The sequence below is a fragment of the Alternaria viburni genome, assembly GCF_023758015.1.
Source record: "Alternaria viburni strain BMP 2772 chromosome Unknown scaffold_30, whole genome shotgun sequence".
Lineage (NCBI taxonomy): Eukaryota > Fungi > Ascomycota > Dothideomycetes > Pleosporales > Pleosporaceae > Alternaria > Alternaria viburni.
Genome location: NW_026055799.1, coordinates 265,100 through 282,717, shown reverse-complemented (window position 1 = coordinate 282,717; position 17,618 = coordinate 265,100). Strand labels below are relative to the sequence as shown.

Here is a 17,618-nt window from a genome sequence, read left to right as displayed (position 1 = left end):
GATGCGAGATGCGCTGAGATGACTCTTGTTCCCTTACCACGCAGCGTGAGTTTTCGCGAGCGGCCCGATGCAAGACGACAGGCGACCTGGACCCCCTCCGGCTGGTCACCCCTCGGCCGGTCCCTACGGGTCGCAGTTCAAGGTCGCCATTCCACGCTTACCACCCCGACGCGCCCCGCCACCCACCACGCCCAAGTCGCGCCAGAGGGACAGAGTCCAGCGGGCATGTCGCAACTGTCACAAGCGGAGTGCGTTGCCATTGTCTTTTCCAACATCATTCACTTTCTCTCGACCTCTAACACACGCTAGAGATCAAGTGTAGCGGCGGCCTCCCCCGCTGCAACTACTGCGACAAGACCGACAAGACATGTGTATACGAGCGCCCCAGGAAAGACCGGCTGGCGACGTCAGTTGAACGACCTGATTCCAAGTTCTGAAATTGACTCCGCCAGTGCCAAAGACCGCAACCATGCCCTCGTCTCCGTCCTCAAAGACCTCAGCTTGCGCGTCAGCGACGATGACCGACGTCGAATTGAAGATGCCCTCCAGGATGTGAGTACAGGACCTGCCAGCCGGATGCCACTGCTCAAACTAATACCGCCAAGTCAGATGACGAGGTCGGGTCGCCCGTCTCCATATCCTCTTCTTCGCGAGCATCCGCCCCTCAACCATTCTCTCAGCACTCGCGCATGCACCCCTTTGCCCCGTCCTCTAGCTATGTGCCGCTCGGAGCAGAAACCTCGCCTACCTCGGATCAGTCACCCCTTCCTCGCCTGGACGGTACTGTCCCGGAAGACTCTGGCGACGAAGACGGTGGCGAACTGCCCAATGTAGTCGAAGCAGGCTTCTTGGGCCAGATCTCCGAAGTACAGTGGCTACAGACGCTCAGGAGCAGAGTACAAGCTCTCGATACCGTTCTGCTTGGCCCACCTGACACCACTGCGCCACTCTCTCAGCCACCCTCGCCTACTTTCACTGCGTCACCCACCTCCCATGCCGCGACCCCGCTCGAACACATCGCTCTCACCAACTACTATCTCGATGACGAAGGCATCAAACTCACAGACTGTGGGAATCCCTTTGAGCTGCCGCCAGAACACACTGCAGGACTGCTATTCCAGTGCTTCACCCAGACCATCCAAGGCTCCTTTCCCATTCTCCCCCCAACTATAGAGCACCAGCTGCAACAGTACTACACCCTGGTTCGGAACGGGCAGGCTATACATTGCCCGGAGAAATGGTTTGCGCTGGTCAACCTTGTTTTTGCCATAGGCGCCAAGTTTTCACATCTCATCCAGGCTGAATGGCGAGCCGACGAGCTGGATCACATCGTCTACTTATCGCGTGCCTTTCAATTGCTTAGCATGAATGACACAATCGTTGTCCTAACGACTCCGGATCTGCTCACAACGCAGGCAAGTCTGAGCTGCTGATCTTGTTTGACTATGCTAAACGTTTCAGGCTGCTGGACTCTTTGCGATTTACTACATGACTGCTGGCCATGTAAATCGGTACGTATGCGGAAGATCTTTGCTTGTGACTACCTAGTTCATCCTCTCTTCGTCTCTTGCTTCAATCAATGTGCTTGCATGCTAATATTATGTCAGGGCTTGGGTAATGGTAGGCATGGCGATGCGATCGGCCTTCTCGCTCGGCCTTCACGTGCAACAAGATGATCAATCTGTCTCCGCCGCCCGAAGGCAGAGCATGGTCTGCACCTGGTGGAGTCTACATGCACTGGAGAGCATGCTGAGTTCGATTACGGGCCGGCCGAGCATTATACCCAACGAAGACATCACAACTCCGCTGCCCAGTGCCGTGAATAGCGATCAGACCCAAAGCGTACCTGTGTCCAATCTCGACTTTCTCGATGCGGATATCCACCTGAACCTCCTGACCCAGCAAATCATCTCCAATCTCTACACACAACGTAGATCTGCGCCATCATGGGACTACGTCCAGCAAATGACCATATCTCTATGCGAACACCTTGACAAGTGGGCATTTGAATACATTCCCCAAGTCCATTCAGAAGATAGGAACCCAGCTCGCATGCAACAACGCGACATCTTCTTGCTCAAACTTCAGTACTACCGACTAAAGGTTCTGACGACTCGTCCCTCACTCCGCCGTATTGAACGCTGTTTTCAAGCCGGAACCGATGACTTCAATTCGCTCGATCAGTCTGTGGCAGAGTCGTGCGTACAAGCAGCACGGGATGTGGCATCGCTGTTGGCGAACGAGCCTAATGTCAGGAGTCTATATGAAAAAGGGCCCTGGTGGACAATCGTCCACAACAGTATGTTGACACCTCAAATCCCCATGTCACCGACTGACCAACTCATTACAGTCATGCAATCACTCGCCGTTCTCATGATAGCCATATCCTGCCCCGATCACTTCCGCGACACACTACAAGCGTCTGTGCACAGCACACGGCAACTCGTCACCTCACTCCGCAGCATGTGCGACACAAACATGTTAGCGTCCCGCGCCTACCAGGTCGTATATTCGATAGTCAAGACGTCAAAACCGTACGTCTGGGCCGATATAGCGGACGCCTTCCCAGACGAGGTCATCATGGTGCTGCAACAACCAGCACCAGCAAAGGTCGACCCGCAATATCTACCATGGCCGGACAACGACCAACCGGCTGAAGCCTTGTTTCGTTATGAAATGGACAACTTCGGCAACTACCACTTTCACATGTTATGAGAACGGGGGACTACCTTTCGCGGCAAAACTACTGCAGCACCGACTGCACACACAATGATGCGATTGGTGGTGAACCCGGGACACCATCGTTACCCTTGCGGCATCGGTATTCAATTCTACGCTAGCGGCCGCTTTACCACAACGTATTCTCTAAAGGAACCCCACCTCGTCATAATCGGGGCCAAAAGTTGGAAACGGGATAAGTTCGCATTCTAGAACACGACCGGCTAAGAACGGCACAACTGGATACGGACGAAGTAGCCACGTTGTATGTGTCTGCCGGATGAAGTCCAACACTCGTCGCTACCGCAACATGACTTACGCGTGTTATACCCAAATACTATCTCGAAGAGCGATGCAAGATGGAGGAAAGATGTTGTATCATAGCATCAGCATTCGCTTGCGCGTGTCATATTATCGGCCCGCATCGCATCGACGCGTTCGCGGGGTTAGGAAGAGGTGAACTACCCAAGTACATAGTATGTCGTTCACGGAACAGTAATAGCAGGATAGTAATAAAAAGCAGTATTGGTTCATGACCAATGCATCTCCTTTGATGCAACAGCGGGGAATTTTCACATGGAGGCATACTGACAATATCCACGTGACAGTTGTTTTGCTGTAGGGATGCACTAGCAGGAGACTATTTAGGTAAACCCCTATAGTCTAGCCCCATTGCATTACTTCAGTCTTGCTAAAACCCAACAGGGCAAATCCAGTACAGAACTTCAAGACAGTCTGGCAGGTCTCAAGCCAGCTCCTCCCGCAGCATCTCCCATCTTCTCAGTATCAACCTCTCCAATGACGCTCTTCAGCAACTCGGGCACAATCTGCGCCGCATCGCCTTGGAAGAACCAGTCCCCGTCGTACAGTCCTCCCGCAGGAACATCATTGGCGTCCATGTTGATAATGGCAACCCTCGCCCCCTTGCTGCGCGCAAGATCCACATACCCGGCGGCAGGATATACCTTCGCACTCGTCCCAATGACCATGATGAGGTCGATATCCTCTTCGTCCTCGATAAACGCGTCGACATCCTCCATAACCTTCTTAGGCAGTATTTCGCCAAACCAGACTACACCCGGACGTAGCAGGCCGTTCTTGCATTCGGGGCAATGGGGGAGGTGCTTGTAGTCGAGTTCTGGGATCTCGACATTGATGTCTGAGATGTCTAGTTCGCGGGCGGCAAGGGCAGCGGTTGTGGTTGGATCGGATTCGTCGGTGGGTATGGCGAGAGCGGGCACAATGGGGTCGGTGTAGTTGTTCCGCTCCGAGTAGTTGCAGAAGAAGTCTGAGCACTTGAGGTCGAAGAGGGAGCCGTGCAGGAGTTTGAGCTGTTCGGCGGGGTGTTGAGCGCGGGGTGATAGGCCTGGGTGTGGCAGTGTTAGCTATGCGACTGCTGGGGTCTGAGGCGGAGACTCACCATCGACGTTCTGGCTCAGCGTGATAAATTGCTCCTTCTTCTTCGCCAGTTCGGCAAGAGCGTAGTGCGCGGGATTGGGCTTGGCTTTGAGGGCCATGTGTCGTCGGTAGCTGTAGAATTGCCACACAAGTCCTGGATCGCGCTCAAAGGCCTGGGGAGTTGCTAGTGAGGTCGCGTCATGCGTCCTCCACATGCCCCCAGCACCTCGAAAAGTCGGTAGTCCAGACGAAGCTGATAGCCCCGCACCGAGAAGCGCGAGAATACGCGTCGACTTGGTCAGGTGTTGCTGGAAGCTCTCGAGGTCCTTGGGCGGAACGACGCTGGGTTGGGCGGCCGACGAGGCCATTCTGCGGATGATGTTGGGCAGCGTCACGGTCGAGGTGGTCTTCTTCGCAGACTGGGCGTGCGAAGAGGAGGAAGATAAGCGGCCGGGCGTGTCATGTGTGCGTTGTCTGTCCGACAGGCAGAAACGGGGGCCTGGAGGTGTTTGCGGGGAGGGGGGAAGCTGCGGCGGTAGTGGCACCTGCAAGGTACGTCAGGCTCCCCCACCAGCGGCCTAGCGCCCACCAGGCCGGGAAACCGATGCCTCTTCCGCCGAAGCTTGATTCGCCCGAGCCAAACCTCCGCCAACGACCATGACTTTTGCCTTAAGATGGCTGCGACCGGCTGCACGCGTGCCATACCGGTGCGATGCTGCGAGACGCGTCGGGCGGGTGCAGCCCAGAGTCGGCGGCACGAGGGCGTATGCGGCCGCTGCTGTGCCCGCCGCTGAACTCCGATTTGGCCAACCGCTCCATGAGACGCATCCACACCTACTCAAGGCTGGGGAAGGTGATGACCGCCCGAGCAACGTCTTACCCTCTACTAACATGCTGCAGTCACCCCCGGTATCACGGCACTCGAGTACCACCAGCGCCGCGCCGCCCTCGCCAAAGAACTGCCCCCAAACTCGGCCGCCATCCTCGCCGCAAACGACCTGAAATATGCGTCCGGCGCCGTCTTCTACAAGTTCCACCAGGACCCAGACTTCCTGTACCTGACGGGGTTTAGAGAGCAGGATGCCGTGGCCGTAATAGAGAAACACGGAGATGGAGAGCACACATTCCACCTGTACGTCCGGCCCAAGGACCCCAAGGTGGAAGCCTGGGAGGGGCCACGATCAGGCGTTGAGGCTGCTGAGGACGTCTTCAACGCCGACGTGAGCGGCAGTATTGACGACCTACCCCGTCTGCTCCCCGACATAGTCAACCGCGCGCAAGCCATATACACAGACCTACCCCAATCCCGCGTATCCAAAAACCTACTATCACGCTACCTCGCCGGCGCAGAGCCCTCACGTACAGGCGGCATATTCAACGTTTTCCGCGACGCACCCGCAAGCGTACGACCCCTCCGCCCGCTCGTCAACGAACTCCGCCTTATCAAATCCGAAGCCGAAATCACAAACATGCGCCGCGCAGGCCAGCACTCGGGCCGCGCCATCACAGACGCAATGCGGCAGTCCTTTACGACGGAAAAGGATCTCGACTCTTTCCTCGACTACTGGTTCAAGCAAGACAACTGCGACGGCCCGGCATACGTCCCCGTCGTAGCCGGTGGCATCAACGCAAACACCATCCACTACGTCTCCAACGACATGCTGCTCAACCCCAAAGAACTCGTCTTGGTTGACGCGGGCGCACAGTACGGCGGCTACGTCACGGATATAACGCGCACATGGCCTGTATCCGGCAAGTTCAGCCCCGCCCAACGCGATCTCTACACCCTTCTGCTCGCAGTACAAAGATCCTGTATCTCGCTTTGCCGCACAGATTCAAACTTCACTCTGGACAAACTACACCATACAGCTTCCAACTCCCTGGCCGCTGGTCTCAAGGACCTAGGCTTCGACATGGATGCCGATGCTATCCAAACGCTCTTTCCACATCACGTGGGCCACTACGTTGGTCTCGATGTGCACGACTCCCCTGGTCTGAGCCGAAGTAGGAAGTTTGTAAAAGGCATGTGTGTTACCGTTGAGCCCGGTATCTACGTCCCCAATGAAGAGCGGTGGCCCAAATGGGCGCGGGGCATAGGCATGAGGATTGAAGACAGTGTTTGTGTTGATGACGAGAGTCCGTATGTCCTCACCACCGAGGCGGTCAAGGAAGTCGTCGATATAGAGGCGTTGAGGGGGACGGAGACGAAGTTGTAAATGGGAATCGTGATATCCGCTTTTGTCTTATGTGATGGAACGTGCTTTGCCATTTGCTTAGTGACAACAAGGGGCAGTAACGCTTACACAAGTACGAATTCTTCTGCACTCGCCTCATCCCAAGTTACTTCTTCGCCGCGCATAGTGCCCTCCAAATAGCACTGGCCCATCAAGCGATAATAACCATTTGCAAGACGACGGAGCACAAGAGGTACTTTCGAGCCGTGGACGACACATACCAAGTCGCCCTCGCAGACCGAACGATGCGCAAGCCCAAGTCTCCAATCGCGTCCTACGATAACCTGTCGGCCCCAAGCTACGCGAGCATGATCACGGAGTTGAGTCGCTTTGATCTTCCATGATTTGGTGGGTTTACATGGCTGAGTATCCTGGAGTGCAGCAAGTGCATGCAGGTACTCGTATGTCTGTAGCAAAACTTTTATGTCGGCGGTAGACATTCCGTTGCGGTTGTGGTCTGATCTTGTTCGGTTGAACACGAATGAGCCATCTGCTAAACACGTTTTTAATATGTGCTCTCTGGATGGTGTAGTACGTCCCTCTGGCCAAATTTCTCGGAGAACATCTACCAAGCGCGCGATGTTGAGATAGGAATGTACGGGCCATTGATGTCGGCTTGTCGCTGGTTCTCTGTCAATCTGGGTAAAGGGTAGTGTATGCGTAACCTCCCTGATTATCTTCCCCCTGACAATCAAGCAGGAAGACGAGATACCATCTCGTTCCTCCGGCCTATGCCGCATCCCGCGCGCGGCGTCGAAGTACATGCAATATTTCGGAAACACAAACGCTTCCGCTTTCAACCGCCGCGACCAGTCTGGGACCCAGGACGGCAGATTCGACAACCACCTAGTTTCGTCGTCGTCCCGCCGGTGTAATACGCCCAAGAGATCCAGACTCTCCGTTGCTTCGACGATGGATCTAGTGACCATAACAGGAACCTCATTCCAATCAATATGGTAATCAGGCAAGATACGCCTATGCGATTCATTCTGCAGCCCAAGAAACGCATAGATAATATCATGCTTATTCGTAGTCCTACACCTCGGCGCAAACAGCGAGAGGGAGTGGTAGAAAGATGGTTTTTCTTCACTGTTACTGCTTTCACCAGCTACTTCCCGCCGTTGGTCTCGCAGGCGCATAACTTCGCTCAGCACGAGGTAGCCCTGTAGCTGTCGTAGACCGACGTAATCCGCGGATGCTATGCGGTCTTCAGAGCTCCTGAAGCGTCGGATAACGGCCCAGAGCTCGTCGATGGGAAAGGTGGAGGAGGCGAGGAAGCAGGTGGCTTTGGGTGGTAGTACGGCTTCTTGCACTACCCAGGCTCTGCTGAACCAAGGTAGGGATAGTAGGGATCGTACGAAGGATTGTTGGCGGGGTATGGAGAAGATGAGATCTTTTTGGTCAGGAGATACATGGTGGCTGTCTGCTGAGGAAAATGAAGACGAGACTAGGAGCTGGGGTGCTACGAATGAGCTGTTTTCCAAGTAATGCGACAGGGATTCGGTGTCTTGAACTTCTTGCCCGAGCCAGATTAAGACGCGTTGGCATCGGCTGTATATCTCGCCCATGAGAGCGACTTGCTGGTTGCGGTCCGGGATGCTTGTTTGGTCGACACATAACTATTAATGTCATGATGGAGTCAGTAAGACACTTCCGTCTGTCTTGTGGGACATTGCCGTACCTGATCAACCCAAAGATAGCCTGTTTGACAATAAGGTCGGATTCGCGTAAGTGTTGTGCGCAATGTAGGCGTGATGAAGACCAACTTCCCCGAGCCCAACTCGAAGACAAAAGATTTATCTTGCTCGCCCCATACATAGGAGATCGTCTCGTACGGGGGCACAGCATCCAGTGACACGTTTATCAGCTCGGGTTCTTCACGGCACTGAGAAGCCTCCGGTAGCTTGAGAAGCCTGATGTGACGTTCCGCAAGAGGTTTGTATTCGTGGTGCGCCATTCCTGAACAGGGCCATGACGATGTGCTATAGCTTGGCAGCCGTAGTCACTGATACTGTGGGCCTGTAATCTCAAGACAGGACTGTTTTAATAATGCTGTTTCGACAGGAACTAAACTTGGCGAGTTGACGATGAGGTTTGTTGCCCGCTGCAGTGGTGGGGAAAAACCGAGTGGGCCGCTAGCGTGCACCTGCTGCGTGTGATTGGTTACCACCGCATGTATTGCATATACAGCGCAAAGTTCACGACTGTCATACTGGTGTTGCTAAATATTGGACCAGTGCACTCGGAGGACGGATGAATGATAGAAATACAGATCTGAAATACTATACATCGCTATGCCTCACGCCATCATAACCTTGGGTTTCCCCATTTCTACCATGCCCTCCATGTATAGAATCTCCCAAGTAGTCTTCTTCGATCCGTGTTTCTACCGTCTTTGTAATGCCTTCAGCGCCAAGTATGGATTCCTCACTTGTGTTGCGAGTACCCCCTACTGGAATCTTGCTAGTTCTCTTTGTTCCGTTGAACGAGTAGAGCTCCATATGTCCCCTTGAACGTGTTCGAACAGTACGGCTGAGCATCTTTGAGTTTGGCCCACCGAGCCCGTAAGAGACTGGGTACTGGCCAGATGAGTTGTGGGATGAGGACATGAATGCCTTGGTAAGAAGAGGTCGGAGCGCTGGGGCGGAAGCAGATATGATAGCTGCGTTTACTTCGATTTGCGAAAGCAAGAGGATCTGTTGCAGCATTAGTATAATTATGGACCGTCAAGGTTGCGACTGGGTTGGTACTTACGAACACATCATCGTATGGTGGATCATCCGTTACAGCGTACAAATAGAGAGCGTACAGCCGAACGATAGAGGCGATCACCGCTACGCCGCCGACCATGAACACACCGAGGAGCGCAAATCGCTTGGTCCGTTGAAGTTTCAGTTGCCCAAAAGCGCGCATCGGCATAACCAGGATGAAAATATCGGTGAGGATGTTCACCGAAGCCATCGAGATATATGTCTTGGCCAGATCGTTACATCCTTTCGGAAAGGTTGGGGACCAGGCTCTCCATGGCTCTCTTCCGCACTCGAAGGCCTGAGGAAGTCAGTCGTAGGCTCAGGGAGGTATATGGCCGCTCAGCGTATGACTTACGTTGACAAATGTGACAACGACTGTCTGGATAGCAACAAAGGCGGCTACACCGTACACGGTATAGCGAAACTTGGTTTGGGTGAAGATTCGATGGTAGAGGGCCAAGATGCTGGCTTTGACGAAGAACAGTGCCCATGGGTACACGAGCTGATACGCATACCTAAAGTAGAGTCAGTCGCGTATTTTCTGTTCTCGTAGCATATATCTTACCAATGTTTGAATGTGGGGATCAAAATGATGGAAGCATCGAGGTCGTCGTTGTGTCGACTTTGTCTATTGTCAGTTGCCATCCGTTGTTCAGACATGGACATACGTACCCAGTCCCCCAGCTAACAAGAAAGCCATTTTGAATACCGAGCGAGACAGAGACGAACCATGCAGCTACCATGAACTTATCATCGAGTCCTATGTGTCGTGTGAAAGTGAAGCGACAGTAAAGCCTTGCGACAGATGAGCCAATGTTCAATGGGTTTATGGGTCAAGAATCTAGGGACCTCACCTGAGAGCTACCGCTATCGTTGCGAAGAAGAGTAAAACGCCAGTCGTAATGACAAACATAGGCTGTCGCGAGCCATTGTCCCAAGTGATACCATAGCCACCGTCTGCCATGTTGTTGGTATGCACTCACATCAGGAAGATCTGGCATGATGGGCACGAACCATGACTATGAATGATGACAACTTCTCCTTGAACATGCCCAGCCGTGTCGCGAAACGACATCACCCAACAGCTTCATCTTGCAAATCCTTCTGATATTGCATGCCGCATTTCCAACAGGACTGAATGAACTCCTCCCTCGGCGGCTAATTTCTCCGAGCCATCATTGGATGGTCGAAGCGGCTGGAGGGCGACAGAGTGCGAAGGATTTGCGAGTTCGGTGCGACTGTCCTGCTTCGGTCATGGTGGATGTTGTTGATGCGGCTCTTCGCTCCGAACAGTCTAGCCTGCCTCGGCTATCTGCGAGGCGGAACTGGACTGACCCGCGCGCTGTCCCCGTTCCCCAGCCGAGAGCCGGTACCCAGAAGAGCAGCGCGAATGAAGACGAAGGGTCCTGGGATGAAGGAACGCTCCGTTGTCACCTAGACCAGGGCTTTCCAGCAGCTCCGTGCCGTGCCTTCTCTTCCCAGCATCTAATCCCGTTCGCCACCATTGACCCTATTTTTTCCCGTCAATCGCCAACAAGAACACTTGGGCATGTTGGAGTCCTTCCAATCAATGCAATCGTTGAACACACGACTCAGACGTTGATTGTGCCGCAGCGCGGAGGCGGGCCAAACCGACCCGGGGGTTCACCCGTCCCTAGCCCACATACCTCATCGCGACGGCTTTGCTGCTTGAGCAAAGACACGCATTGGAGAGCGAAACACCGATAGAAACAATACGTCTCCTATCAGCTGCTTTGTTCCGAACTCAAAGAATCCCATGTTACCGCCAACACGACGGATCGAAAGGATGAGGGGAGAAAACACGCATCCATCTTAGCTATCTCGGCAACGACCTCTTGGCTATGCAAGGTAAATCCTACAGGAATCTCCAGACCGGCCCACCGGCCACAATCATCCGAAATTGTTGTATGCTTCAATGCTTAGGCAATCACAGAACGTGCGTTTCCGCTTCAAACTGGTCTGGCCATGCCATCACATCTAGGTAGTAGACCGTGGGCGCGCATGGGCAACTCAAGGGAAGAACGTCAATAAGGGCTTCCCGTGTAGAGCGGCTCCGAACCAATCGCCTCCGGTTAAGCGCCACATGGGAGGAATACGAGCCGTCCAAGCTCTCGGTAGCTCACATTTGACGGGACATGCACTAGCCACGCTACGTCTTCCGCTCGGGACATTTCCTTAGGCCCAACGGACGCTGAGAAGCCATGGGAATTTACAACAAGAGCATCCCATGCAAAGAAGAGCTTGAATAGTTATAGCCTGCGATGGCATGTGTACAGCTAGGTATCTGGATAACTCGATGGCTACGCAGATCTCTGCGCCGCACACTAACGCATGTAACATTTGATTAGCAGGTACACATTCAACTTTTCCTTGCATGCGGCGCGGCTGCATGTCTCCTGAATCGCCATGCATACAGGAATTTTCCAGGCCCCGGACATCGCCCCAAATCCCACAACGTAGGGTCCAACGTCCCGTTCTTATTCCCAATGCTCACGTCCATTCGCCACTCACTGCCCTTTGCTCTAATTTTGATAGCGTTCATGTCGTTCGATGGGTCTTGCACGGGTAAAATGCGTCTGATAAGGCCTACAATGAGCCGCACATAAAGCTTGACGCCCACCATCTTTACAAGTCTTCAGGGACCTCAAGACTCCGCCTTCGAACAATCTGAAACACATAGCTGCGCATTTCAACTTCAACCGCAAATATGGTCAAGATCAACGTCCTCATCTCTTCGCTCTGCCTGGCTTCGTCAGCAGTAGCAGCGGCTCTTCCTGCAACTGCACCCAAGACTTGCAAGAACCCCATCAAGCGCTACGAATGGTAGGTCGTACACATCAGAAACACGTCTGAAACTCTACTAACCACCTTCCTTTTAGGAAACAACTGTCAATCCCCCAGAAGAAGGCCTACATCGACGCCGTACTTTGCCTAGCGTCCAAGCCCGCCATCTCCGGCATCGAAGGCGCCATCAACCGTTTCGACGACTTCCAAGCCGTGCACAGCAGCCAAACACCCGACATCCACTGGGTCGGCCACTTCACACTCTGGCACCGCTACTTCGTCGCGACCTACGAAAAGGCTCTGCGCGAAGAATGCGGCTACACCGGCGGCCAACCCTACTGGAACTGGTCTGCGGACGCGGAGCCCCAAAACCCCACATCGACACGCATCTTCGACTCTGAGATCTGGCAGCCAGACACCGGTTTCGGTGGCAATGGTGTCAAGGTCAACCCTACACCTGAGACAAACCCGTTCGGTGTTGAGGGTGGTACAGGTGGTGGATGTGTGACGAACGGTCCTTTCACACCCGACAAGTTCATGGTCAACTTCCCGGAGCCTCACTGCCTGAAGCGCGATTTCGTGCCTACCCTCATCAACGTGTGGGCCGATCAGAAGCTCGTCGACAAGGTCATGGCTTCCAAGGACTACGCTGGCTTTGCTCGTGCGGTCGAGGGCGAGGCTACCTTCGCCGTGGGCAACATCCACGGCAGTGGCCACTTTGGTGTTGGCGGTGCTTTGGGCCAGGCTGGTGATGCGAACAACAGCCCCGGCGAGCCAGTATTTTACCTCCACCATGGCAACATCGATCACATCTTCTCGATGTGGCAGCAGAAGGACCTGAAGAACCGCCTTCACCAGGTTGGTGGTCCGATCATTCCTTTCGATTACAGTGGCAAGAATGTTACTCTTGACTTTGAAGTTGGTCTGGGCAAGCTCGCGCCCACTGTGAAGTTGAGGGACCTTTTGGACACTCAGGGCAAATTGCTTTGCTACACTTACTAGAGAAGGTAGCTGAGCTGAACACTTCATGTGTATAGTTAATGAATAATATATCATCCAAACACGTTTTTTGTTTCTATCTTTTTGTCTTAATATACACCAACGAAGTTGCAAGCAGTTACTGCCTGTGAAAGAATAAGGAAGCCCAAGTAATGAATGGCAGAATGTGGGAGGCTTTGGTGGAGTGATATTCAAATTCCAATAGTATCATTTCGTATCTACCTACACACAAAGACATACCTCACCGTCTAAGCGGACTGCGGAAGCCCATACTACCAAACTGACTACCCCCCTTCTTCGGTGTCGTCAATGGATCCGGGACTTCCCCGCCATAACTCCCGCTCACAGCCCTATGTCCCTGCCCGCCATTCCCGATAGCCCTTCCACCACTACCCGGCGCCTTGAATCCCACCAAACTGCCCTTGGCATAGACGTCATTCAACATCTGTTCCAACACGCCCGCATCATCAAACTCCTGCCACTTTCTCCACAGCTTCAGCGCCGTCGTCGCATCCTCGATGGAATCGTGCGTATCCTCTTGGATGCTCTCTTTGAGTACACACCAAGCCAGGAACTTCAAGTTCAGTTTTCGCTTGAAGTCTGGCTTGAACCAAAGGTTGCTTGTGTCGACGACTTGGTTCTTGGGGACGTGGATGTTGATGGTGCGGAAGTCGTTGGCAAGTGAATGGCCGACGAAGACACATCCTAGATTGAGTAGCAACCATAACTTCTTGTAGGCGTGTTTCAGGGATACTGGCGCGTGTGGAGAGGTTTCGCGGCTGAGGTCGCCCGGAGATATACCAGACCATTCGGTGAGGTAGTCGACAACTTGCTCGGTTACAGCGATGTAGTCATCGATGAAGGGAAGGCCTGCCTGCTCTCCTTCGCCACGACATACGGAAACTCGAGCTAGGCCCTTGCGATCAGGACGGATGGTCTGGCGGGTGCCATCAGCCTTCATTTCGATCTCTTCAGCTTGAAGGCGGATGAACTCGGCATCGATAGCGACTGGGTAGCCAGGGCGTGGCTCTTCTGATGAGTGTTGAAGCAGCTTAAATTTCTCTTCGGGAGGCGTTGGATTAGACGACCACCACCTGTACAGAATGGAAGTGTCAAGGTTTTGTTTCCACGAGTCGTCGATCTTGTTACGGGCAGACTTCAGCTGGAAGGTCAGGACAGACGGAAGCTTCCAACTTGTATCGAAGCGTAGAGCCTCCTCTTTGGGGATTGGTCTCACCAGGAAGTCGTTAAAGAGATGCCATCTGTCTTCTAAATCCTCTTCTCGTGACGAAGGTGCGGTGTTGATGGTCGCTACCAGGTGAGGCTTCTGACGCTCGCCGCTGTTGATATCCGCGACGACTCCAACAAGTTCATAAACCATGATCTGATGCACCCCGCGTTGCAGGTGTAGCTTCAGGTCTTGGCCTTCGAAACAGTAGAATTGACCTTGATCTACTATGATCCCGATCTCTTGCGGAAGCCAATTGGGTGTCGACCACAACAACTTGGCTTCATGGCTTTGTATGGCAGCGTTGAGCATCAACACTCCAGGTACTGACTGGATCGTCTTCCGCTGTACCATCTGCTGGTAACGGTTGCACTTTGTACACCAACCCCGAGTTTGATCTTGCCGCTCGACGCTGGCTTTCAAGATCTGTGAGAAGGTCGGACGTGCTATTCTAGTGTTCCTCATCACCTGCTTCGCAGGGTATACGAGCTCATTGACGAAGTTCTTGCCTCCACGGATGGTTTCGTTATTGCACTGCGCACATCTCATGCTCGCTTTTGCTTGGGTTTCCAGTACTTGATCCATGGCTGAAGGCCCAGTGTGCCCTGGAAGCATTTGTCGGAATTCTTCGGAAACCTTGTCTAACAGAAAGCGGTTGAGGTTCTGGATCATAGTGGTAAGTGCAACGTTGGGAGCAAATTCTTCAAGCAGATTCAGTGAAACTGCATTCGAAAGGCCACTGAAGGTCTTCAAGAAGTTAGATGCTTGACAGTTGAGCCCAGCCGCCTTTTCGAGCATATCGATGAGAAACCCCAGTTCGCAAAGAAGGCAAGACTCAAAGAGGCATGGCGAAGCAGTGTGTTGCAGAGCAAGATTTCGTAGCAGCGGCGTAAATCGGAAGAGTTGCAGAAGTGAATTGGCGTAAGAGTTGGTAATGTGAGTCTCAAGACCAGAGTAGGGTGTCTGGTTGTAGTAGCTGGTGCCGTGTCAGTGCGTGGGCAAATGATATTGTTGGGAAGACATACGCGAAGTCGAAGTCATCAACACCGAACTTGCTGTACTTGATCTCCACGTTTCCATACATGGCTGGAACATCTTTGCGTGTAACATCGTCGAGATGCAGGTCGGTCAAAGTCTCCATAGTCTCTGTTATCCGGGCATCTGGCTCGGTGAAGGACTGCGATGCCCGAGCTTTCTCACTTAGAAACTTGGGGGCAGACAGCGATTCGCTCACTCTGTCCACCTGCCGTGTTGCTTCGGCTTGGTTTCTGCGCTTCGTATTGGGGTTCTTGGCGTAGAATCCAATCTCGGCGCGCGTCATGTTGCCGAGTATCGTGCTATCAATCTTAGGCGGAGGGGCACCGACTTCGAAAACTAGATGACTAGGCCAACTCGAAAGCAGCTGTTCCTTGTAATATGGCATACCAACAGTACTCAGGGGTCTGGGCAGAGTAAGCAATGCGTTAAGTTTGAAAATCGTTAAGACCTACGTGTCAGGGCTCCAATCCATCTGTGGGGGCGGTGGAACATTATGATCTGCAGTCTCTGTTGGGTTGCTGTATTCTGGGAAGTGCACTTTGGTCGGAGAGCCCCAAAGATGTATGTGCGAGTTGGAGTCTGCTAATGCAATAGCCTCGCCAGAAGGTGCCATCTCAAAGCCAGTGAGGAACGAATCGTAGAAGTTCAGCTGCCGGAGGTTGGCCGAGTCGGGGTTCATGAGATCGATGACCTGCATCTGGCCGTTCTGAGAGGCGATGAAAGCTGTAGTAGACATACGGGGATGCATGCGCACATAGGCTGCACCTGTGTGGAATGGAATGGGAGGTAGCTGCTTCAGCGTCTTCAAAGAGAAGACATTGGTGAATGGGTCCAGCATATATGCATATTGTTGTCGCGGAGACCATCCGCATGTTGCGAGGAAATCGCCCTTTGCGTCCATGTCGTTGATGCTACCAGTATGTCCTTCGAACACCTTGATGACGGCAAGCGAATTTGAGTCCAAGATGTGGATGCTACCGGTCTTCGTGGCGGCGCAAAGGTACTGTCCAGCACGCTTCATGATAGTGTATTGAGCTTCGTTAGGGAGCTTCCATTGGTTAGTTCAGGGTAGTTGATGAAGGCATGCGATATACCGTATGTGTGATGATGCCCTTCTCCACGTCTACTTTGAACATTTGCGCCTGGCATCCTGCGACGAGGATCTCGCGCGTGCCTTTGGAGGTGAAGTTCATGCATGTCATGTCCTTGAACTCGGCGCTCCTATACGCTGATGGTCAGCCGCTGCCCTTGTGCGCTCTTTCCCCTTCCGCAGCCAACATACGTCAGGTGCCATTGTGTGAGTCCACGGCGGTGGGAATAGTGGACGCTTTGTTTAGAGATGGAGAGAATCCCCTTCTCGGTGAAGAGAAACTGTTTGACGGGGCCATCGGGAGGCGCATGTCCGCGGTACGAGGTGTAGCGTTCGAGGTGAGGGCCGTAGAAGGACGTGACGCGCCCCTGCGAAGATGTCAGTCGCACAGCACCTGGCACGGGCCGCGTGTGAACGTACTCACATGGTTGTTTCCTGTCCATAGCAGTTCTTGTGTGGTGTCGAAAGCGAATGTCGATATAGGTACGGCAGGTAGGTGTGGTCCTGGGGGCGGCAATTGAGCGATGGCTAGCTGCGCAGTGGTCAGTACGGTAGGCGTGATTGGCATGCCGTCGGCTACCTACCTCGTCCCAATCCGCCTCCATGCTGAAGTCGCGTGTTGCAGTCCAGGAGCTCTAGGGAGCAGTCCCGACATGCCTTGCGCTTCGTGGTTGACGGACGCGTCGCGGTAGTTGGACCGTCGAGGCGTGGGGTGAGGCCGGAGCTAGAAGACGCGAGGATGTGTGCTGGTGGGACCGCGGGGCATCCGGGAACAAAGCCGCGACCACCGCCTTGGAAGGTGCTCGGCAACTCAACGTCCTTCGCGTAGAACACGAGTCTACACTTATTGTTCATGGCTATGGCACGGTGGCAAGAGATCTTGAACTTGAATATTTGATTCCTATGAACAATCCCCAAACGCTATTTGTCCGACCGACTACGTAAAAGACCTGGCCGCAGATGATGTACGCACACAAGTAGTGGCTCATGTACGCACGCACGAAAGGAGAAAGTAAAAGTGCATGTATCTTACCTGACAATGTAACTGGTCCTAGCCATACGTGATACGTGATGCGTGACCAGTAATGTCAGATGAAGTGGGTATCGAACGCCTATCGAGTCGTCGTGCTTAGTGAGTTGGCTCAACAGACGGGAGTGTGTACCGAAGAGTCATACCGAAAGATGCAAATGTCGTGGTCTTCGTGTGAGCTCAACCGAGTAGTCGTGAGTAGTCGAAACGAGTGCGAACTCCTGCATCAGGTTAGCTCCATCCTCTTATCAAAGCCAAAGCTTCGCTTCTCGATCAACAGTGGATCACTCCATGTAGCTGAGGTGTGCCTAGGTCTGAAGTTGGCCCA

General features: G+C 53.4%; 6 protein-coding genes across 6 annotated transcripts; 3 read left to right on the top strand and 3 right to left on the bottom strand.

Annotated features, from left to right (window-relative positions):
* Nucleotides 1–67: 67 nt before the first annotated feature.
* J4E79_010397 (uncharacterized protein) lies at nucleotides 68–2,715 on the top strand (the record flags this gene model as incomplete). Its single annotated transcript, XM_049359236.1, has 6 exons — nucleotides 68–248; nucleotides 389–552; nucleotides 606–1,331; nucleotides 1,462–1,511; nucleotides 1,608–2,299; nucleotides 2,351–2,715. The coding sequence occupies 6 exons, from the start codon at nucleotides 68–70 to the stop codon at nucleotides 2,713–2,715; spliced, it is 2,178 nt and encodes a 725-aa protein (XP_049206321.1).
* A 728-nt stretch (nucleotides 2,716–3,443) lies between these two features.
* On the bottom strand, nucleotides 3,444–4,484 carry J4E79_010396 (uncharacterized protein; the record flags this gene model as incomplete). The annotated part of the gene is made up of 2 exons (XM_049359235.1): nucleotides 3,444–4,084; nucleotides 4,139–4,484. The coding sequence occupies 2 exons, from the start codon at nucleotides 4,482–4,484 to the stop codon at nucleotides 3,444–3,446; spliced, it is 987 nt and encodes a 328-aa protein (XP_049206320.1).
* A 289-nt stretch (nucleotides 4,485–4,773) lies between these two features.
* J4E79_010395 (uncharacterized protein) lies at nucleotides 4,774–6,332 on the top strand (the record flags this gene model as incomplete). Its single annotated transcript, XM_049359234.1, has 2 exons — nucleotides 4,774–4,969; nucleotides 5,017–6,332. The coding sequence occupies 2 exons, from the start codon at nucleotides 4,774–4,776 to the stop codon at nucleotides 6,330–6,332; spliced, it is 1,512 nt and encodes a 503-aa protein (XP_049206319.1).
* A 2,317-nt stretch (nucleotides 6,333–8,649) lies between these two features.
* J4E79_010394 (uncharacterized protein) lies at nucleotides 8,650–10,064 on the bottom strand (the record flags this gene model as incomplete). Its single annotated transcript, XM_049359233.1, has 5 exons — nucleotides 8,650–8,736; nucleotides 8,804–9,046; nucleotides 9,105–9,398; nucleotides 9,456–9,615; nucleotides 10,012–10,064. 5 exons carry the CDS (start codon nucleotides 10,062–10,064, stop codon nucleotides 8,650–8,652), a joined length of 837 nt encoding a protein of 278 aa, XP_049206318.1.
* A 1,764-nt stretch (nucleotides 10,065–11,828) lies between these two features.
* On the top strand, nucleotides 11,829–12,907 carry J4E79_010393 (uncharacterized protein; the record flags this gene model as incomplete). Its single annotated transcript, XM_049359232.1, has 2 exons — nucleotides 11,829–11,944; nucleotides 12,001–12,907. The coding sequence occupies 2 exons, from the start codon at nucleotides 11,829–11,831 to the stop codon at nucleotides 12,905–12,907; spliced, it is 1,023 nt and encodes a 340-aa protein (XP_049206317.1).
* Nucleotides 12,908–13,145: 238 nt separating this feature from the next.
* On the bottom strand, nucleotides 13,146–16,865 carry PAN2 (poly(A)-specific ribonuclease; the record flags this gene model as incomplete). Its single annotated transcript, XM_049359231.1, has 7 exons — nucleotides 13,146–15,108; nucleotides 15,158–15,574; nucleotides 15,623–16,218; nucleotides 16,265–16,391; nucleotides 16,453–16,628; nucleotides 16,685–16,792; nucleotides 16,845–16,865. 7 exons carry the CDS (start codon nucleotides 16,863–16,865, stop codon nucleotides 13,146–13,148), a joined length of 3,408 nt encoding a protein of 1,135 aa, XP_049206316.1.
* Between the last annotated feature and the right edge of the window lie 753 nt (nucleotides 16,866–17,618).